The 24619-nt window shown below is 38.4% G+C and overlaps 1 protein-coding gene across 1 annotated transcript in view; it reads right to left on the bottom strand.

Annotated features, from left to right (window-relative positions):
- The window catches only part of rngtt (RNA guanylyltransferase and 5'-phosphatase), an 85925-nt gene that overhangs the window by 16896 nt on the left and 44410 nt on the right, over nucleotides 1–24619 (bottom strand). Inside the window, exons 12-13 of the mRNA XM_053336966.1 lie at nucleotides 15940–16008; nucleotides 1483–1583 (exon numbers count right to left, since the gene is read on the bottom strand). Of these exons, the coding sequence (XP_053192941.1) occupies nucleotides 1483–1583; nucleotides 15940–16008 (170 nt within the window). The remainder of the gene's footprint in view (nucleotides 1–1482; nucleotides 1584–15939; nucleotides 16009–24619) is intronic.

The following is a 24619-nucleotide window of genomic DNA, read 5'->3' as shown; positions in this document are numbered from 1 at the left end:
CTGACAGAAAAATAACCTTCTAGAGCCGCACTAGCAGTTCTGTGAGAGTGTACTTATGTGGCTTTCAGTCTGACATTAGCTCTGCGTGAAAAAAACGCAGTCCTCTTATTTGAATGGGGGGAGTGTATTGACGCAGTCGGGGTGCAGACACAGGGGGGCCCTTCGGCAAAAAAGGTTGAATGTGGTTCAACTTTTCAAACTTTTCAACCGGCAAGGCGCTAGATTGGCCAATCATACACATGGACACACATGGTCCTTGTGGATTACTTTGTAATGTAAATGCTGTATTTCTGCTGTTTACGATTGTTGTGAGAATGGAAAAATAGCTGCAACTGTGATAACCTTCTGGAGCTGTAAAGTCTTACGTGTGAGAGTCACAAACTGGTGTATGGTGCTTTGGTGTTTTATAAGCCTTAAATACATTAAAATTGACTTTCTGGATATCTACTTATTTCATACCTCCATTGATCCAGCCCCAGGTTTTTTAGTGTTTTTGGTCCAAAACAAACCAGTCTAAAGCACAGTAACACAGTTTTGCAGGTATTTCTTCATAAACCAAAGTATTGGAAAAAATATGAAAAGACCTGATAGGAAAACAAAGTGTGATTCTCATGATGACGCAAGAGAGAACATCAGTGTCTTGAGGATACATCATCTGGGAACCATAAATACGTGTGCCAAATTTTACACAAGGCCATCTTGTAGATGTTGAGATATTTCACTTCAACCTGCTGATGGCGCTAGATTAAAAATAAGGAGACCACTTAGGGTTCACCCTGTGGGCACCTATAGAAAATATAAATATAATCTATCCATCCTTGGAGTCACGTTGCTAACATTTTAACAGTGGCTGATGCAAATTGTTTTTCTTTTCATGCATCAGCCTTTTAAACCACACATTCTACAACTTGCTTATTATTGCGAATTAGAAATATATACACGTTCAAAGCCCCTTATTATATGCAAGGACTCACTTGTCTTTCACTGTATAGAATTGTTTGTGTGCAGAGTTCTAATGTTTACCAGGATAAGGATGAGCGAGGATGAGCACCGGTGGATCTGAATAATTTATGTTGCAGAGGATAAAAAACCTAAAATGAGAGGAAAAAGGGAAGGGCAGCAATGTTTTTCTTTGCACATATAGACACATAAAACAAATAAATACTTCCTGGGATAAAGAGACAAGATGCATGTAGGCAATGATGGTGAAAGAAATGATCTTTTTTGCACATTGTGTCAATGCTGCTGGAATTAAACCCCAAAGGCAAAAAGAAAAAAAAAAAGGAAATGTTAGAAAAAAGATGAGATGAAAAAGAAAAGAAATATTAATGCCAAAAGGAATTCATTGCATTGCTGTTTGATTGGAAGTAGACTTTTTAGACAGGCACACAAAGCAACACACCGAGTACTCAAGTGTGTCACAAAATGATAGGTGCTATTAGAATCATCAGGCAGAGCGTTTCCCTGGCAACAGTGACTTACCCTTCTCCTCCAACTTTGGTGATCTTGAGGCGAAAGTCCACAGAGTTGAGATTGGGAGGCTTCCACTTGAGGATTTCATCACATCTCCCAGCCTTGTATCTCTGCAGGGACACAAAAAAAAAAAAAAAAAGAAAAAGAATTACAATGCGGAAGATTTTGTTAGGATAAACACAGATGAGAACTGCTTTTGTGGAACAAGGCTGACACTGTGGTTCCGTGTGTCATTATGTCAACCAATAAAAAATCTGCAGACTTAATGGCTGGGTAATTTGTGAGCCGAGCAGCGTTTTTTAAGCAACAGTCACTGTTAATGAGGTGAAAACCTTCATACAAATTACTCTCCATTACGATACACTAACGATCTGGAGCTGCAAGATGTGGAAATGATGGACGCGTTCTTAGGTTAAAAATTAGTCTCTTTGGCTCCAACGTCGTCAAAAAATGCAAATAAGTCCCTGGCATAAAAAGAGACGTGATTAAAGAATTTCTTCAAGTGCTCCTCATGCAAAATACATTTTATTATGAGTGAAAAATTGCATGGCAGGAGCACAAGAATAGATATGTAAATACAATTACAGGCTGACAAATTATGCACAATGATTCAACATAGCATTATTTTCACATCACTATTGTGTTTTACTGTGCAGCAACATGTGACACACACCACAACAACACGCTTCCCTCCCATCACTTTTATTATTTATGCGTGCCTGACATTTAGGAGGACATGAAACAAATGCACTGGAACATGAGAAATGTAAAGGCATGACGGGTGGAGGCGGGAACAGATGACCAGATTCTGTCACTGTCAGGTTGCTCGGTAACAGGAGTGTGTGTGGGGAAAACAGACAGGATTCCTCAGGAGGACCTGCGCTGTGACAGCACATGACTGAATGAGGAGTTCCTGGCTCCGCCCACGTATGCCCTTATGGCAGGACAAAAAAAAACAACAACTTTAAATCATCATAAGCAGACAGAAACATAGTGTTGCTTTTCAAAAAATATACCCTACTCCTCCACAAACTCAAGGCCTGAGTTCGGCAAGCTGTTAGGGTGAAACTGCATGAGAGTTTTGGAGCCCAGTTCTTCCAACTGCCGTGTGGACATGTTCAGTCTAGTCTAAACCATTCTGCAGCAAACCCCCAGTGCCAATATAAAAGCTAGTGTGCGCCTCATGAAGCAAATTAACAAATCAGGTTGTTAAAGATGCTGAAAACCAACTTCTTTTCAATCAATAATCTAAAGATACAACAGTTTGGTTATTTAACATGTAGTGGGTGGGGCTCACTTGGAAAAAAAAGTGATATCATGTATGTCTGTGCACCAATCAGGATTTAGCAATATTTGAATTCAGGCTGCAACTAACAATAATTTTCATTGTTAATTAATCTACTGATTATTTTCTTGATTAATTGACAGAGATCTTGACAACAGGCGAGAATCAGACAACATATCCACACATCATTACTAGAGGCCCCCAGCGATTCTAATAACATGTTTAACTAAGAAAAAGAAATTGCTGGGTACTACTACAAGTAGTGTGTGGATCTTTTGTCTTATTCTCGCCTTTATTGTTATTTTTATAACCTGTGACAGTTTTACACCTTGTTTGTCATCAGTGACAACGGGCCAATCTAGTATCAGATACCATGATTAATAGAGATAACAATTTAGTAAATTTATATCTATGTTCTGTTTAACAAAGTTAAGAAAGCAATATTAAAGCCCATTTAGCCTTACACATAACAAACTGATCCTAGTCGGTATCGGATCGGTACTCGGTATTGGCTAATACCCAAAAATCACAGGTATCAGGACTGAAGAAGGATTGGTTCATCCCTATTAGCTGATTGTGACTGATTGAGATTAATTGTTTGGCCAATAGAAACATCAGAAAACTGTGAAAAAACACATATCACATGTCCACAGTGATGTCTTTAAATGTCTTTTTTTTCCTGACCAACAGTCTCATACCCACACAGGAAAGTCTCACATTTGAGCAGCTGGAGTCATCAAATGAAAAATATGTTTGCTTGAAAAATGACAAACCATTAATTAAACTAATTATTGTCCACAGTTTCTAATTTGAGTCAAGATGTGATAACAGTTAAAGGATTATTTACTGCTTATGTTGCCAAGCCACAATCCATCAGAATTATCACACTGCACCCACGTAGCCTTCATTAAGCCAATTAGCTGACTTTTAGAGTGTTACACTTTAAATAAATACTACTTAAGGTGTTTCTTTTCTGTCCAAACTTTCATTTTGATTGCCGCTTATTAACACAACATTAAAGCCACCACCTTAATAGGCTTTCTAATTTTTACTCCAGAAAAAAATCTCTATGACAACTGTTGACAGCATGTTATGTGTTTTGAAAGTGAGCTGTTGTCACTTATTTGTTAAAATTAAATTATTTTCCCTTTAGAATTCAATCAATGCTGAAAGCTCCACGAACAAAATTTAATCTCAGACCCATTCCTCAAAAACTGTGCAAATAAAAACAGAAACTCTCTGCACGGTGGGAAACCACTAAAAGTAAATGAGAATATGAGAACATAAGTGAGACTGACAACGGTAATAACCACATGCTCAGCCGCTGTCAATAACTTTATTTAATGTGCTGTGTGGGCACTGTGATGAATTGTAACTTAATAAATTGGTTGAAGTAGGGGTGGAGTGACTTTTAATGTTTCTGGTCTAAAGTGAAGGTGATGGGAGTGTGGTGTGTGTCCTTCTGCTTTGTCCGCTGTGGAGCTCTCAGTGTGGGAGGTGGCCTTCAAAAGCAGCACACTCCACCGTCTATTCACCGCAGTTAAGCTGGAGAGGAGGAAAAGAGGGCCCGTCTCCTCTGAAGAACCTCTTCTGAGTACATCTTTTCTTCTGAGAACGTGGGCGTGGAAAAGAAAATTCTTCCAGAGTCGTTAGTTATGGTACTCTGCACAGGCAACAACGTAATCTTTTGTGAAATCCCTTATTCTACTTATGTAACGCTAATAAAAAATGAAGTACATAGTGATGAAGTTTTGTAGAGTACTTCAGAAATTTGATGAAAAGAAAGGAGGGTGGTGGTGGTGGTGGTGGGGGGGGGGGTTCTGAGGAGGTAAAATATATATGGTAGAGGTCTGCATGGTTTATGTGTATTTCTCTGCAGTGAAACAACAGTACATGCATACCTCTGCTCATATATCAATAGTCCGCCCTTGAAAATCTACTTCCCCCTGTGGATCTGTTGTTTTCACTGCTTGCTACATGCTCTGCATGCTAAAAGCACGTATGCTACATTTTCAATGACAGTGAAATTTTCTTTAAATGACTCCCAGCCAGCAGAGCCATAGCAACAACCCTGTGCAAAAGCCAATCAGACTTCAGATTAAATAAATAGGCGACCTTCAAATTTGTTCATAAATGAAAAAGTGCTGCCGGTTGCGTTCGCACTTTCATTACCATTGTTAGTCTCGTCAATAAGTGACTGCACATAAAAAAAGCAGGAGCTTTATATTGCAGTGAAAAAAAACAAAACCAGACCTTCAAATCCGACCTTGCATGCAGGAACACATCTCTCATCTATCAAACTCATTTTCATGTAATGATGTTCCACTGAATATAAATTTCCTCCTGTTTCAAGTTAGAGATTCAGAGGCTGCAACAGTCAGACTGAGGGAGATGTAAATTAATGCTAAATGAAGTCTGCTCTTCTAAATGTTAATCTGCAAAGACAAACTTCAAGAAGCAATTCATGATAAGAAATGACTGTAATTATGATATATTTAAAATGTGTTTACTCCATATAACATTTCTAATCTCTTTACAAACCTGTTTTTCTAGTAATGTGGAGGCAGGTAGTCTCTCCACTCAGGGTTGTAATGTCCAGCAAAATTGCCCAAACTTGTTAAACTGACCTAATCATTTCACATGTATGGACACATCTACCAATTATAAAGAGTGATTGTGACCTCTACTATACACACAAAATGCAGACACCGCTCTAGACCACATCTCCTCTCACAATCATGTAATTAGAGCTGCAAAGATTTACCAATTAATCAGAAAATGAATCAGCAACTGTTGAGTTTCGTTCATGAACTATTTTACTCATTTTAAAGCAAAAATGCCAAAAAAAAAATGTGATGGTTCTAACCTCTTAAATGTGAAGGTTTGTCTTTCCTTGTCACATAATGACAAATTGATGGAAGACATCACCATTGATCCTTCAAAGTTAATTTTTTCCACGGTTTAACATTTCATAGAATAAATGATTCATTGAGAAAATAATAGTCATAATGGATAGTGAAAATAATTGTCAGTTGCTGCTCTACATGTAATTTACATTATTATTTATAAGAAATGCATACAAGAAATGACATCATCTCTTTTGACCAAGGACATGGACAGCATTAAGCCTGCTTTGGTTCACTGCATGGTTCTCATGCTGTTTTGGAAACTGGTAGTCGTAAACTTTCTCAAATACATAGTTGCAACTGGAGTGCAGACCCAGTTAACTGAATCCCTAAAATGTGAAACACTGATGTCTGATGTCTACACCAACTGTGTGTGGCTCCTTGTTGATGATTGGCCTGCTGGTTTGTGGTACTCTCTTACCAATCACAACCTGTCTCCTGCTCTCCTTCAAAAACATGCCGGCATCCAGATTACACATTTAGAAGAGCAGGAAACAAACAAGGAAGCAAGTAGAATAAAACAAAGACATGTGCTCTACAATAGCAACGTACATCCACTGTGAATATAGCTTGCCTTTGATTTTGTCCACTTCAAGAGCAGCAGTCATGTTCTCTATTCCACTACAAAGCTTTTCTCCATTTCCTCATATAAGCCTCCATACTCTATTTGTATCCCTCTGTTTTACTGTAGAGAATCATTTGTTGCTCCTAACTTTTATTGTGTCTTCAGTTTCCTGACCTCTGTCTCCTTATCTCGTGTTCAAGAGGTCTGAATACAATGTCCTCATATGAATTGTGCCAGCTTTCACAAACACCAGAGCGTTGTGCCTACAGGCAGAGCCAGCACGATAACTGCATGGGTAAGCACTGCTCGCCTGATAAATGCAGTTTCCCCCCATTTCTACTTCCAACTTAACCTTTTTGGTGACCAAGATAAAAACTGAAAATAGTCAACAAAAATGACACATACAATTTTCCAACTTTCAACAGCATTTTCATAAAGAGCCAGAAAAAATATAGCAAGAAAACCACAACACAGAAAATATAGCCGTCTCATGATGTCTCCTCAAGAAAACCTCAGGAATGAAATGACAAGCTGTGGTTTATCAAAACAACCATACATCATTCTTTACCACGTCTGACAGCTTTACCGGTGCTATTGTGATGAAGTTACAACTAGCAGCGGTTACAGTAAAGTTGTTGTGATTGGTAGGACGGAACCGTCGCCCTTCCCTAATGTCAATACACAGAGATAAATATCCTGCGGGGACAGGAGACTACACATTATAATCCAGGGAGAGAAGAGCAAACAGAAAATGTGATAAGCTATTGAACGGCTGCAGATCAGAGATTTGTTACCCTTTTAAAGTCCTGAAATAGCGAGGTTGTATTTGATCTAGTGCCGCCCACATTTCCACAGGAAGAAATCGGCCCATATCAGTTCCACTTTGCCTCGGAAAACAGGGAGGAAAAACAAAGGTGACGAAAAGAAATGTAAGATGTGGAAACACTGCTGCAGTATCTTCATATTATGTATAACACACACTTCTTCTTATTATTATCATTGATGCATGTTACTTTTAATACAATATTTTCATTTCCTGAGCAATGAAAACATAACAACTCATTGAGTTAGCTGATTGATAGATAAGAAAACAGCTCTGCAACTATTTTGATAACAGATACATTTTTCATTTCAAGTAAAAATGCAAATCATCTGATGGATCCAGGTTCTAAAATTCAGGATTTGCAGTTTTTTGTGGTCTCACATCATAGTAAATTAAATATTTTGGGGTTTTGGACTGTTTGTGATAAGAAAACACTAGATGACTTTGTGCTCAAGGATATTTTGATAGTCATTGTTTTCTGCTGTTATCGGCCAAACTATTAATTGATTGAGGAAAATAATTGGCAAATTAATAGATAATGAATATAACTGTTAGCTGCAGCCCTAAATTGAAGTACTGACCTCAAAAACAACAGTTATCAAAGAAAAGCAGATTGCATTCATGTATTACATGTAGTTCATTTAAAACTATGATTAAGAATCAAATCTATGACTGCATCCATGATGGATGTCTTCAATATACTGTAATGCTTCATCTTTGATCCTAATATTCAAACAATATACAGCTTTGTAGCTGGGGTGTCTATGAAAGCTTCTTTCTAAGTGCAGACTCCACTACATGGATATAAATATTGCATCTCCCTCTCACTACTGTCTGAAATATTACTTTTGTGGGAAATGAATAAGAAATATATTGTGGCTATTACATCAACATATTAAGCTTTCAACTGATTATTATTCATCAATATTTCAGTGGATGCTTGATATCAAAAGGCTGATTGTCTAGAATTGAACACATACCATCATAATCACAGATGTGGTGAGAATGACAATTATATTAGAAGCCTTACATAATGAACACATGCTTAATAAATGCAGACATCGTCGTTCGATTGAAGAACAAGAAGCTTGTTGGAGGGTGAGCTTTTAAAATAAGTCGTTTGATTAACATGTTTCTCATTTCAATAACAGCTTTTTTGCTGCAAGGCAGACTTATTGTTTAAGTGTGCAGAGGATTACAGACAAAAGGCTGGACAAGTCCAATAAATCTGCTCCCCAGAGAAAAGCTCCCCTTCGTTACAGCTCAGACACCCTGGTCCGTTTCTTTGAGAATCACATTGACACAGTGTGTGTGCGTGTTTTGAGTGTGAATGTGTAAAATGGAGCTGTGGTAAGAAATATTTGTCCAAGAATATACAGGGATGGGGGTGAAGGGTAAAATTAAGAATTAAATCTTAAAATAAGTGCTCTACAGACATGACGCATAAATACTCTGAAGGGCAGCAAATGATTATACAGATGCTGTTCAAAATCATAATATCCTGAACTCACATGCCTGTCTCAGATAAAGGTTTGACATCATGACTTGAGAACTGAAACACACCTTCTGTACTGACTTGGATGTTGACTTGAAATGATATGAGATAAATATATATTTTAAACTGTAGAAAGCAAATTTCTCCTTTGTAGTCTTTGTACAGAGATCAGCACCTGGAGTGTTCTCTGCCTTTTGTAGCAACGGCTCAGTTATAAATTCAAAATCTTTCCAACAAAGAAAAGATATTCCAAAGACACTGTGTGTTGGCTGAGATAACACTCCCAGTGACTGCAGGCTACTGCAGCGACAACCTTTATGCTAATATTAATGGATATTCACAGCAGAACTACTCTGCTGAGATTAACCTGGAGACCACCCTAATCCCATTCACTCAAGAAAAGATTAACAGTGCACTGGGTGGTGCAGAGATCAACAAAAATCAATGACTTTAGAAAATGATTGCAGTGTGTTGCAGTGTTATTTCCCTCTCCAAGTATTATTGATTGCTGGTAGTGTTCTTGTCTGTGTGACTTCAAGCTCATCCTATTGTTGCATTTGCTGTAAACTTCTGTGAATAAGCCTTAAATAAGTGACAGCTGAAATCTTATTAAGTAATTATCTTGAGGATGAAGCTAAGCAAAATTCAGACATCATGTGCAGAAGCCAAATCCTACATCTTCTGTTTTGAATTGAAGAGAATTTCACACTGCAGTCATACACTAAAATTTATTCTGAGTTTTACATTCAGGATATCCCAAACCAAAACTGACCTGCTAAACTGTTATATATACTATACAGCTCCTCAGAAGTGTTTCTTGAATAATAAAATGAAATGTCAGTCTTTATTCTCATAGCCACTCTTCTTAATTAGCTTAATTAAGCAGGCACCAAAACTGGTTTGGTCCATGCAATCCTTCAGAACAGCTCACAGACAAAAAGTGGAAAAAATCTAATTTTAGAAACTTTATACTGACTAAATTGTTTCTGCCATGAGCGAACTGTGAACGGCACTGTCAGCACTTCAGATTTTGCAGTCAAGTTTTTCTACTGATGTCATATTAAAAATGGATTCCTTGTGAAGCACATGCAGGAAGTGATGAGTGTTAGCACTAGCTTCAAATGCATCAAAAATGATCTCACTGTAGGAAATGAATGGAGCAGAGGATAAAACTGTATGTAATGAGTAAAGGTCACATATGGATGATAAATTAATTATCAGGGATGATATACACATTGCTAACATGAGCATGACCATAAAACATCAAGGCCAGTTTTTTTTAATACTTAATGAATCTGGGTAAATGAATCTGGTAATTTAATTAGTTTTGTATAAGACAGAAACACAATGGAACAGCCCAATGCCTGTAAGGAGGATGTGTTTCCACATAGAGAATATGAAGCCTTCACTCTTAGGGATGGCATTAAGAGCTCCTCTACAACTCAACATGTTAGCCTCCACTGCACAGTATTATTCAAAAACAGAGGCTTATTTGAATAGGTTGGTGTATCGGGGAGATTTCAAACAGGAGCCACCGTGTCAATCAATAATCCAATTGCACGAGCTAAAGGTCAAAAAAGTAAATGCATTTTAAAAAGCAAATTAATTCAGTGAACCGCACGAAGCCTCATGCATTTCTTCATGCACAGGATAAGCAATGCAACGCTCATTACTGCTGATTGGTTTTTGGTGTTTGCTACAGACACTTGAAACAAAGGTGACCGCAAAAACATTTTTATTATTACCTGTAAATATATAATAAAATCTATTACATTAAACTGTGTCTTATTATATTAGGTTGGGTTTTGCTTTTTGACTGGTTGTGTAACTTTACAAGCAAGTGTTTTGCTACCCAGCCTCAATGCAATCCATCATGACAGGATGTGGATGAAATCAGGATGCTACAACTCAGACTCGGGAGTTCTCCCATCTTTGAAAACTACAATGACATAAATAAAATAGAAGAGGACTTGTAAGGAGGCTGCTCCCCTCATGTCATCTTTCCCAGAGGGTCTCAGAAATGGAGAAACTGAGGGCAAAAGCTGTGTTTACATCTTTGCGGGGGGAAAAAAATAGGTCCTGGTGGGATTCTTTGGGGGGGTGGGGGGGGAGTGTGCGGGCGGGAGCAAAGTTATTTTTTTATTTACAAAAAGTTAACATAAGTTTCATAATCTGATGTGAGTTAGATCACTGCAAAGACTTTCTGCCCTTCAGGATGGTCTCAATCATGATTTGTTGTTTAGACACTTAATCTGCGCTTCATCTTTAATTCGCATAACGATCAGTAGCCTTTAGCCAATGGCTCACAAAAAGGGTCGGAACAGCTCTGCTCTGTGCTCCACAGACACTGACGAATATGTGAATACAGCCTAAGAACTGTGATGCAGTGACAGACATCTTGATGAAGAAATATCAGCACAGACTCTCAAGCAGACCACAAATCACTCCAGTGTGTTATGTTGTTTGTTTTACGCCTGTCACCCTGCCATCAGCAGCACTGCAGTTGTTAAGGGCTGCTAGACCCTTTAAACTTAGTCTGTGCTGCTGGATTTAAGTGGATGAGGGGCCTGTTGTGATGATAGCCAGGCCGCTGTCACGCTTGCTGCTCTCGTTAGTGGAGCGTGGTTGGATGCATGCAAATGAATTGGTTCCAGTCTAAATCAGTGCTGTAAATTCATCTTAAAAAAAAAGAATCCATGTGTTTTATTTGCATCTTTCATGTCACTGTACAGATTTATAGAGCTAAACAAAGATAAACAAGCTGTCTAATTGTTTAATGTAGACTGTGTGATACAATAGTAAGGCCAGATGTGGTATATTACATTTTCATGTCTAATTTCACATCAGATGGCTATTTGCATCACCATTTAGTCACATTGCCATCTTTTCTGATGAGACCAATTTGTTTGTCGGCTGTGGATGCAACACCAGCTGCTGACCTTCAGGAGAATGGAGATACTTCCTTTTGTCAGACTTATAAAACATGAAAAAAATAACATCCAAATGAACAGTGATTTGAACACAAATTGACAAATAAGATGGAACACAGCAGCTTTAACGGGACACAGGGAACAGTCTCCATGATGGTCATTTCTAAAATAAACTGTATATCTAACTCAGCCTTTTGGTGCTGTGAAAGGACTTTCTATCCAACTCAAAAGCGAAAATCATATAAAAAGGGATGAAAAAAGGCACCTGTCAAAGAAATGGATTTGCCTGAGTGATAACCTGTCTGTGCAATCCGTTTTCTTATTGACAGGGCATTTGCACATTTGCCCCAGCTGATTCTATTCCACCTTGTTTAACAGAGATCATTTGAAAACTGTAAAAGCACCTGCCGAAACAAATCACCGTCCCTGCATGTCAGTGTATTCCTAATCCATGACTGGGATGTGGATGATGTAACTGCAATTTCCTCAGCTGGCTCGATAAATGCACAAACATCCTAACATCCAGACAGCAGCAGTGCTTTCAACACCTTTCTGTGGCCCAGATATACCTGACATTTTGATCCATCAAATGCACCGAGGCTACAGGGGGACAATATGACCCTAAATCAATGACTGGCTGCATCAGAAGCAGCCGTACTAGGTCACCTTTTGAATTCAAAACCATTTTCTGGTTGGGATTGTGTATGATTTGGAAATTCAATACGGTCTCCTAAAAATATTCTCTTTTTCATCTCTAAGCCTCTGTAGCATAATTTTCAGCTAAAAATGAATCCCATGATCAAATCCTATTTTTACTTTAATTATTTCTCTTTCCTTATATACATTAGAAATAAACATTAAATCTCATTAGCATCCTTCCCTGAAAAAAGAACCCCCTTTTTGTCGGCAAAATCTAATTTTGACAACTAATCATGGGTGTAAAGAAAAAAAGGGGGAAACATAATAAATGTCTAACACCTCCAAAATAAAGTACTTCTTAGGCGGTATTGATCAGGACTGTGACGCTTCAATTAACCAGTGTCGGAGAGGCAGATAGTTTCCACTCATGTTGAAAAGACAGATGTGTATACCTGCCTCTGCCAGATTTCATTGTCAGCTCTCCTGAGCAATGTTGCTACCTGATGGCTGCAGTCACAGCTATACTCTCTGGTAATTACTTTACAAAGCACAGAGAGGAGCAAAAGGAGGCAGAAACACACCAACTATGAGCTTTAATTAGTTCAGGTATCAACTCTAAATCCCAGCTTCTCTTTTGCTTTGAAACACAACTGCACATTTTCTTAATTGTTAAGTTTCCACCTGGCACTGTCATTTCCCACAGAACGCACATAATTACTACACCCATCAATGTTGACCCAATATTATGACCACCAGTGACATTTATGCCAGGATTTTACTAACTGGGGCAGTGCTTAATTCATGTGTCCCATGTTTCCCTGAATTTTAAAAAGTTTAGAAGTACATATTTAATTTCTATAAGTGTGATTTCGGCATAAAACATTTAAATGTGGATCACCTACCCACATAATCAATATGGGAAATCAGTGAGTCAGCTTGTGTTTGGTTCGTGTCCTTTCTAAATCACTATTTAAGTCCCATAAATATTTATCTCATAGTATTGATCTAAGTAGGGGTGTGCATCTCTCCAATATAAGACAATCCAATACAGTTCTAGATACATGGGGTACGATATGATTCACCCCCATGTTCCTGCAGTGAAAACAGGGCTAATGTGATCATGTAGCAGAGTTTAATCCTGGGGGGAGAAAGATTAACTGATTTGAAAGATCTCAGATAGCATTGTTGAAATAACTTAACACCTCCCAACCCTATGGGGCCGTCTAACTGGGATAATGAGTATATGGAATGTGTTGGGGGTGGAATACCACTGGTCAAAAAGTTTATCACACAGGTCAGATGGTTCGCAACCGCCCTAAAACAACTGAGAGCAGTGTTTATAAAGTGAAAGATGCCCAGCAGGAAGACATCCTCTACAGGTGGGAGCTGGAACTGCAGCAGGACTGTAAGGTGATCCTTAAGGAGGTTCAGGAGGAAAGAGGCCAACAAATGAAGAGGTCTGAAGCAACAGCTTAGCCTCAGAAGCTTCAGCTGGCCTACTAGGCTGCAGTTGACAGAGGTAGGAGCATCCTTCATGACAACAGAGAAGACTGATGTCGGCTGTAGGTGTCATGAAGTGGGTCATTGGGCTGAAGACTGTACTGTGTCGGATGAAGAATGAAGAACATTATACCTATCACCTGGTAATGTGTCTGTGACTATGTAAGCTTCAAATCCTGCTAGCATTTGTCTACATGAGATGGAATCCATGGCACCAATGCATTGTAAATTCTGGTAACCTCTCCATGGTGGTGACTTTCTACTGTGCCCAAAGAACATAGGTTGAAGATTCTGCGATGTGATTCAACTTCAGACTTCAAAACTGTGATAAATATTGAGTGTTTTGATTTTGATTATGAATTGGAATTGGAATGTTTTTATTTTGTTACATTTTAAGTTCAACTGACAAATTTTTTGTGTCATGTGTGTGTCTTAACTTTTGTAAACACCTAAGCCTCAGGCATTTTGTTAAATCAGACAAGACTTTTCAGTTTTTGTTCTAGTAGGGGGTTAGCAAAGGTCATAAGTATTCCTTGGTTAGTTTCTGTAATTTATTACTTCATGACTTTGTTACTTTATTAGATTATTGCCCTCTATTATTCAAATTTCCACTAGGAGTTACAGTATAAAAGCTGAAACTGTTGTTCATTCTCTGTGCTGGCATGAGTAAAAGAGAAAGATTAATCATTCTGTCGTCTATGATTCTTCAGAGAAACTTTTTGTTCTCTTCAGAGAACAAAAATTCTACTATAACTCTAATTTGTAAAGTATACTAGTAATATTTAGTGGGACAACAGACGCTACAATAACTGCTCTTGTGTAGAAACTAAGAATCGCGGGTGTGATTATTTTTGAATGACGTTTTTATTAAAACAGCATTGTGTGTTTAGTTACACTGTAAACACATACACCAGTTGCTCTGTCGTGTCTCTGATAAGAGCTGCAGCTCAAAAAAATATTTGCTGTATTTCAAACCACATTTTCTGTTACCACCAATAACTGTGACTCAGAAAAGTCAAAGCAGGTGCCAAAATACCTGATTTCACATCTCTGACTGAGCTATGGCCAGAGGAGTAACATACTCTCAGTGCACCATGCCTGTTGATTGTTCACCTAAACATGTTTGACATTTCCAGGGTCAAATCAAGAGAGAAACAGATGTCCAGCAATAAAATATTAACACCCATTATCCACATAAGCGAGTAGTGTCCAGTTATTCATAATGCAAATGTCCTGGATTCAGTCCAGCCAAAAACATTTTGCCATTAGTAAATTCCTGCCCACTTCAATGGTGTGCCAAATGTTGAGATCAGAGGCTGTAGTCTACAGAAGAATTAAATACTTCCCCCATGGCAGAGAGAAATGACAACCATCAGCAAGGAGGAAAAACTGCTGTCAACAAATATTCACATTAAGAATGATGAATGTAGAAAGAGTTGCAAGCGTGTGTTTACTTTCTCTTCCCACGGGGTTGTGCGGAGGTGTCGGAGTGTTTATTTGTGATTTAGAATAATGTTTTATTTTTCTGATTCATGGCTTTGTTCTCACCAGTCCTGCCTGCTCTCTTCATTCACTCACTAGTTCTTTCGATCAACACTGCTTTCTTCCTTTCTTTCTCTTGCTAGTTGAACCAGAGAGGACGGGACAATTTGAATTGAATGCTGCTATGTTTACAAAGACCAACCAAAAAATCCTGCATAGCATATATTGAAAGCAAAAACGTAAAAGCAAATACTAAAGCAGAGAGTAATATGCAAATAACAGATATCTTCCTCAGGAGTCAGCAGGCTCTTTAGGTTCTTGCAGCTTTTTCCCCATCTGTGCTACATGCAGATAGCCAGCCTGTTGTATTCCTACATTAATGTTATGTGCGATAGGATATTTCATTTATTACAGTGGAATGAGGGTTCTTGAGTCCATCACAGGAGAAGAAAGGGAGGAACAGTATTACTGTCACAGATAAAAGTGATATTCTGCTGCGCAAACAGAAAGTAAATCAGTATTCCAACCAAGGCCGTTTCCGTCGTAACACAAAGCACCATGTGACCATGTGTCTGCCGTGTGTGTTTTACTGCCCAGTGTCTTACAGGGAGCCCTGTGTTTATGTGAATCCATGTAGGAGTGTGGTTTCCTTTACAATAACAGAGGGAAAGACTGATATGGAGAATGAGTAATGACGGGTGTTGCGACAAGCTGTCCGGTTCTTTTACAGCAGCTCAGTGGTAGAAAAAGCTATGCCTGACAATCAACCTGTGGCAACAAGACTGCAGCTTTGAAAAGAAAGAAAAAAAAGACAGATTGTCATACATAAATGGAGGCTTACCCCGCATGGCTGGAAGATAAGCCCATCCACTTCGTGGCTGACCTGGGACGTGAAGCTGCCTTCCAGTAGCTGAAAAAAAAAAAAAAAGAGGACACAGATTCAGAAAAGCAAAATTGATAAAAGACAAGATTGGTAGCTGAAATCTTTAGCTGGGAACACATGAACTGACATTGATTTATAAAGTCAACTACAGCTTTAGTGACTGCCAACAATACCTGACTGGATGGCTTACACCTGACAAATCCTGCACAGATACCTTGCTTTCACTTATCTAGCACTGAAACTTTGCACTAATCTTTTTGATTGATAATGCATGACTGAGAGATCAATATCTTTAACTTGAGGACAAGAATAGCAACAAATCATTATGCTCCTGATGATGGCAAAGAGTGGATTTCAACTCCTCCGCAAACACCAACAGCAACACAGCTGTTGCAGAGAAAAAGGAACCTATGGCACCATATTAGACGAGGGACGCCTCGGGGATGTGGCGAGCTGCTGTGCAGTGAAAGCACATTTTCTGCAACACGAAGCACATCAGCAGACACTGTGATGATGGTACAGGCACCAAAACAAAGTTGAATATTAGAAATAAGTAGATTTACATATACAGTGGAGATTAATTCCATATGTATGAATATGTGCTTTGACAGGATGAGATAATATAACACATGCCTAGTGCTCAATCCTCAAGTGATATTTGAAAAACAAGAAAGTGGAAGTCTTCAAATCAATGTTTAGATATGAGATGAAACTGCAACTGCATGCCAATTCAATCAAAACTGGACATGAAGCTCATTGTAATGTAGTGTGACTATTGTGTTTTGTCTATGATGGATTACAAAGCTGAAGCGAGTTCATTTCCATATTTCACTGGAATGAAGAGAAACCTGCCGCTGCTGCTTGGAAAGTAGGAAATCAATTTTAAAACGTATCATATGTCTTAGAAAATGCTCGGCTGGAATGTAATATATGACTGCACATAACTATAGAGGGCGGCGTCTGATGTCAGCGTTATACAAAATGGTAAACAAGTAGTAAGACTGCAGAATTATTGTGGCTAGGCGTGTCACATCATCATATCTGTACATCAGCTTATCCTATGATACATGGGCATGACCTCGATCGTTTCTTTCTACCTCATTATTGCCACACTTCACATTAGCAGCTAAGAGGCTATTCATGTAACATTGGCTAAGTGAGTAGTTGTCTCCATTCCTAACTGTAAACGCCCTGAGTGGAGACTCCAGAAGTGAGCAGCGCCACTTATATGGAATTAAAAGGTATAATTTACAGAAGTGTAGCGCCCACTCTCTAATCCCACCCCCCATGATATTTAAATGACAATAATATCGTTTATCGCGATTATAGCTTAGACAATATATCGTCCCTCAAAAATAGTTAGACAGGTCTAATTGTGATCATATTTGAGAGTGCTGTCTGACATAGTAGCTCTGACAAAACTAAATGAATCAAACTGAACAACAATCTATACTTTTTTGTTGTCTTTCTTTCCGACCTTCGCTTCTATATGTTCATGCAAGGGGTAAACATATATAGGCAAGCAGGAAATGGTCTTGGTCAATAAAGTAGAAAGGGAATGCATTAGTGCACTAACACTGGATATCAGGTATCATATCCAGCCCATCATGGCGAACTAAAACAGAAAGCAAAGTTTTAATTCCATACAAAGGCAATGTAAGGTTGAACAACAATGCTGCCCTCAGAGTGCCCTTGTATTATATGCTGTATCTCTTTCGGCTGAATGAGAGAGAAGCAATAAAATGAAATATTTAAACTTTAATTAACAATGCCTGCATCTGTCCACTCATTCATTGTCCAGCTCTGACAATTCAACCATTATGATTAAACATTGTACGTGGCTATGACTGGAAGCTAGAAGAGTGTTTCAGTGGAAATGTAGGCCGTCAACAATCACCAGAGAGATGATGAACCACGGCACATTCACTCTGTACATTGTCATCTGTTCTCACGCCGCACACAGACAGACAAAATTATAATCTCAATCAAAAGTACAAGAAATCATGTAATATAAGGTAACTTCATTTGTGTCTAATGCAATACTGACACATCATATCACACGTAGCAGCACTGTGGACTTCAAAGGAGCCTCTGACCTGTGCAATTTGTCCTCCATTAGACTGGTCTGCCTCAGCAGCTCAGTGGAAAAAGCGTCTATGATGACACTTTTAGTCTTTTTCAAGAAATCCCTTTGAAGTGAGCAGAAACAACTCTATAACACATCAGATAACTTGTTGAAAAGGAGGACGTTCTCAAATAAGTGGAGACATAAGGATACAAATGTCACACTCGCGCTGTGAAATCTATCGTGAGTACAAGCCGGGTTAGGTTTGGTGAATCTAGCTTCAGGTTTATGGCACACATGTATTACAATCACATCACATTTCCAAGAGGTAAGCATCTGATTTTCTAAAAAAAATAAATACCAAGTGACGATGAAAGTGCAGATGGTGTTTAAATAACACTTAGCCTACTGCACTGCTGTTCTTAAGGTATTTGCAAAATCCTCTTAGATGCTTCAAACCATCTGGATGAAAAAATATTCTCTGTTGCATGATGAAGATTTTTTTTTTTGTCCAGCTCCTCAAATTGCTGCTGCAGAAACACATCTTCATATACACCAATTAAGTAAAGCTCTTCATGTTGGTTTATGTTTCATTCACAACTACTGTCTTTGTTTCAGAAAAGAAAGAGGTACAACTTGGGAAACTGATTTTTTTTGTCAAGCAACAGATTGTGATAATATTTTTTTAGGTTGTATATGAATATTTGTTCATCAAAATGATTACAAGGATTCTGGAAATACTTGTTGAACAGTGTTAGCATGTGTATTCTTCCCAAAATTCAATTCTTGATTGTGTGACAGTAGTGGTGGTAACATAGTAGTGGTAATACAAAGCACAAACTGGGGACAGGTGAAATCCCTTGGGTCTCTTTCTTCCCAGCTGCAGAGCAGAGACCTGAACACAGAAATACATTTCACTTACATTTAAACCTGAATTACCTCACATTCCCCCCAAAATGCTTTGATGCTAGACATCACTATTTTTCAAAAGGTGTTTTCTGGGGAAGTGAGTGAAGTCAGAAGCCCTAAAAAGGGTGCGCTGCATGCGTTTATCTAAAGCAACAGAATACTGATCGGCATCTGAAAAAAGAAAGCAGAGCAACATCAGTGCTCTCTAGCATGATGAATGAGTCACAGCAGATCACACAAAGCTTGACAATCATGCTGACAAGGAGAAGGCAGATAGCCAGACTGAAAGGAACTGGTGTCTTTATGAGGGAACGGTATGTAGGCGGTAAGATCTGGGAGTTCCATTTCAGTTCTCCTGCCATCTTAGCACACCCACCCACCACCTTCGGCAAGCACAGTGAACCTTGGATGAAGAGATGAGCAGAGAGAAGACTTCCATTCACACATCCTCCTACAGTAAGGAAGTTCCTTGGAGCGATGATGTGGAGAGGGGCAGCGACCCTGCTTTCATGGTAAACCTCTTTAGGAAGGAAACATAAAGTGTGCCTGTGTCTGATATTCCTGTCAGACCACAGGGTTGTTGAAGGAGACTCCTTTCAACCCTAATATGAATGGACCTCTGAAGCTGGGGTGCAATTCCTTAATAAAAGAAAAGTCCATCAGAGTATAAAGACAGGGCTGCTACTAAATACTGGCTGATCTGGAGTCAAACAAGGTCACACAGTCTGGAGAAGTTAAACGTTATAGAAAAACTGACTTTTGATGGATCCAGATTGTTTAATAAGAACCGTGACTGAGATTACATTTTACAAATTCATGTGTGGTGCCAGGGAAAAGACGAAGAGAGACATTAACATTTGGAAGATGAAAGCAATAGAAAGGTGATGAGAAATAACGGCACAGCGTGAAATTGAATTGTGGTGAGGGGAAGCTGCTGGAAACTGGACAGGTGAGATGAGTGACTAGCATTAACTTACATTCCCAACCATGAAATTAAAAAAAAAAAAAAAATTAGCAGAAAGTTATTGCAAGATTCTAAAAAAAACTCACTTAAGAAATCACTGCACTGACATAAAAATCACTGCACTGACATTCATAATCTGATCCGAGACGTTGGGACTCTGAGCTTTGAATGCAACAGGTCAGTTTAATGTTTTTATTCAACATTCAGTTTCAGGTTTATGTATTAAAAAACACAAAAATAAACCTACTACATATTTATCTCCACAAAAAAAATCAATAAAAACTAAATAAAACATTTTGTAAAAACAAAAACACATGAGGTAGAACATGATGTAGAGACCTGACTAGCCATAAAGCAAATCAATGGAACTCCTCCTCAATGTATGTCTAGCCAATCAACATCTCTATGACTATGATGACTATGTCTAGGTTTAGAATGTATATATAGTGTAGCATAGTTCATATAATTGATAAATCACTGGGGTCTATTAAGTTTTGACAAAACTTTTAAACCCTGATCTTAACCAGTGTAGCGTTTCTGGCCTTTACAGTAATGGTTTAGCTAGCAGATCAGGAAACTAACAGACTAATTGCATGCACTGTAAATCATCTCATGTGATGTTGAAGCCAAATCTGAGATGAGAGATAATAGTTGGAACAATAAGCCTATAAGCCTAAAAAATATATATGTATGGTTTATAGTTTTATTTCTCAGATCTCAGCTTCCCCCAATGAAAACCTTGTCTAGGGTCCCCTGTTGTTTAGAGCTAGGCCTGAGTCTATGTTTCTGAATATTCATATGGAATAACCATGGCAAATAAGATATTTCTGAGGATAGTACATAATGAATGACTGTTATAGCAGTCACATGCCTTGTCCTGTGGGGGTTTAAACAAGCTTGTACATGCATACATTTGAAAAAAACAAAACAAAAACAAAGTGTGTGTGAAATCAGAATGCCTTAAGGAATATAAATGGCATTTGTATAGCTGTGTTGCATAATATGTGTATCTCAGCTGTCAGATACACCAACCAAACACTGCTCAAACACACCCTACGTAGACCCAAAAAGGACAGATGAGACATTTAAGATTAAGTTATCAAAGTAAAGAGTGGCTAATGCAAGTATGTGCTCAAGCTACACACCATTGCCGGTAAGACACATTACGACCGTCAACCACAAATGCACAGAAAGCAGAGCGCAGCCCACACACTCAGACACACTCAGACAGCAGATAGAGAGTCAGTGTCCTTCACTGGGCTCCTACAGCATGCTGCTCTATCTGAGCTGTCTGAGCTACAGTGGGAGAAGAGACTGTGTCTGTCCTGAGGTAGATAGTGATGAGTTTGGCAGTATGTCAAAGATAAAAGAAGTTTGGATTTGGATTTATTTTTTGACGGTGGATAAAGAATTTGCTTCCCTTATTGTAGTAGGGAGCTGGAGCCAGTTCAGATTTAACTGTGGTTGAAGCGTAACTGTATTGAGCTAAAAATTAAAAATGTTAAAAGAACTGAATGTGATATAGTATTTATGTTATTAGTCTTATTGACTAAAAATGCTACATCTCAGCTTGGGGCTATTTCCAATATCCATCAACTGATTCATTATTTGGTCCTCAAAAAAAGAGGCAGAAAATAACTTAAATATGCCCATTACCTCTTCCTAAAGCCTAACGCGACATTCAATTTGCTCATTTTGTCCAATTAAGAGTCCACAACTGAAAGATATTCAGTTTGCTTCCTCAGATACAGAGAAGAGAAAAAACTGAGTGTGTTATGCATTTCAGTTCCATGAATAGTTTTTTTTATCATAATAGATTCATTTTCTTTCCATCACTTTAGCTCCATTTCAATCTCCAAGTACATCTCTTTAACTCCATTACATCACAATATTTCAATAACTGTGCTTCCAGATGATATCAACCAAGTTTGCAGATTTTGTTTCGGTGCTAAATCATATCAATATCTTTGATTACTATTGTATCTAGGGAAAAACAATTTCAAGGAATAGAGTGAGTGTGTGTGTGTGTGTGTGTGTGTGTGTGTGTGTGTGTGTGTGTGTGTGGTTATACATAATCTAATTATGTGTATTTAATAGCTTGGGGTGTTGGTACAAGTTAATGCAGTAATATTGTTGTTGTAACTCAGAAATTCACTGCATTAAAATGTTTATTTTATGCGGCTGGAAAGTCACAGAGCTACTTCCTTGTATACGTATGTACTATGCACCAAAGTAGAAGTTGGTCCCAACTGTAACATCGACTTTACTTTGCACGTCTAGCTCTAATAGAAGTGATAATTATAATTACCGTTTGTTACAAGGGACTAAAAATGTTTTTGCTGTTGGTGCTGAAAATGGGAGAAAACAAACTTTGATATAAAAAGAAGTGCAACTCCAGCTGATTATCCTATGTAAGAGTGAGGATGGTTTTATATACACTCGCCAAGAACTATATTAGGAACAGTTCATCTAAAGCAATCCAATACAACAGCTCTGCAACAAGTTCTACTTTGGTGAAGCTTATAGATTTTCAGTCTTTGTTTACATGATCAGAAAGGTGATGATTCTATTTTGTGATTATTACTGAGGTTGTAGTAGGTGGTGGTGGTGGTGGTGGTGGTGAAACTACAGTGCATTAAACTTAACAGTGTTGATTTTCATGTATGTGAATGGTGTGGACAATATAATGAGCTCCAGTACACCACTACCACTTACTACACCTCATTAATAATCACAAAGTAGCGTTATCACCTTTTTGACAATGTCACAAAATCTGAAAGTGTATAAACTTCGTAGATTTATGGCAGAATCGTTGTATTGGATTATATGAGATTGCTTTTCATTAGTATTTTATGCTAACTGTCTGGAGGGAAAAAAGACATGAATATGAATAATCTATTATGCTTTTCCTTATTTTCAGTCATATATATTTAATTTAATAGATAATGTTAGAATGTCAAATGTGTGTATGTATGCCAGGCTTGGCAGGCTTCCGATACATTTTACCAATCAGAACAGATTAGGCTCATTAGGAGGTGGGCCTTAAAGAGACCGGAGCTTAAACAGATTGTTAGAGACAGAGGCTGAACTTAGGGGCTGCATAAAGGGCCGGTATAAAATAAACAGAGTTTTTTAAAGTGTGAATCATGCAAAGCTACTCTAGTGGAGACCCAGAATAAAAATACAAAGTTGGAAATAAGTATAATAAGTCCACTTTCAAACAAGCAAAGGAAGCACAGGAATGATTTAAATTTATATCTCTTGAAAAAAATTATTGAAAAAAATGGACGGGTGTGATTTTGAGAGGAAGGGAGGCAAGGATTTCATGACATCATCACGGGTCAAATAAAAGGCAGACAGCAGACTGCAGGCAGAGTAGGTGGTGAAACGCGGAATAAACAACACAACATCTTAAAATAGACACCTGTTGACCTCAGCCAGAAGATACATGTTCCTTCCCTTGAGTACATCAAATGCGAGGCTGGAAGGCACAGGGAGAGCAGGCAAGTAGAACAAATAAAAAAAGAGCCGCTACACTCGATATTGCCACATTCTCTCCAGTGAATCCAACCTTTACTGTATAGATGTTGCCGTGCATCATCAGATGTTACATAATGTCTTGGACGCTTTAAAGAAAACTCAAAAATCTCAAAGCAACTGAAGTAAACAAATATTAGTCATCGGGTCCACGTCGTGTGTTCATCCAAGCAGCATAAACCCTTACACAACAGTCAACATGCTTCCCTGTGTGAGTGGGTGCAGCAGAAGGGAGAGGACACAGGTGAAGAAGAGCATTTTGTTCTTGAACTTAGCCGTGGAGGATGGGTTTATTTACCAAAGCCAAAAGGTGCATGCTGATGAATTTATTATCGCAGTTTATTAGGAGAAATTCAAAACAGCTTTTACATATTAAGTTGTTTTGGAGCTGATGCAGTGGGTGTGGATTCACCCCAAACTAACTCAAACAGAGCTCTGATTCACCGCAACAACAAGCTCAGTTCTCACTTTGTTAAGAAAACAAAGATAAAAAAGAGACAAGTAAAAAAACGGGGACCTCTGGTCTTCGGTTTCCATTTCCAACAGCTGAAGACGAGACAGCTGAGGTGCGAGGTCAGTGAGCAACAAGGAACCTGCAGGACTGACAGCACTCAGCTAATGAGGCATGCTGTTAAGGAGGAGGTACTTTCTTCAAGCCTGGCTGCTACAAACGAGTTTCGACAGCATAACAAGACTGACTCAAGGGTCAGGGTATAGTAGTGAGAAGAAGAGCGTGAGAGGAGGGCATTTACATAGAATCAGGGACTGTTAATGGTGACAAAGCCTACTGGAGAGGAGGATGAGTAAGGAAAAAGGATAAAAAGACTTGTCATTGCTGTTACACAACCCACTGTCTGGGATCAGGCTTTCAACACACCAGCGAGTTTGGTGAGAGTGAATTGAGTGAGTTAATTTTTCACCTTGCTGCTTGCAATCAAAATTCAAAACATTCTGAAACCGTATGCCATTTGCAAACAACCTTTCAAAATGAATCCACTTACTTTACACTCAACCAAGAAATGTGAATGTGGAGAGAGCATCTCTGGCTTTTCAAAGATAAGCTATTGATTTAATTAAAAAAAAGAGTGCATTAGGTTTTCATTGCAATTCATTTAAAGAAATTGTACTGTACAGATAACTCCTGATGATTTATTGGTTCTCCC

Source organism: Scomber japonicus, chromosome 17 (assembly GCF_027409825.1).
Source record: "Scomber japonicus isolate fScoJap1 chromosome 17, fScoJap1.pri, whole genome shotgun sequence".
NCBI classification, from domain to species: domain Eukaryota; kingdom Metazoa; phylum Chordata; class Actinopteri; order Scombriformes; family Scombridae; genus Scomber; species Scomber japonicus.
The sequence above is the reverse complement of the archived record's forward strand: the minus strand, read 5'-3'. Positions and strand labels throughout refer to the sequence as shown.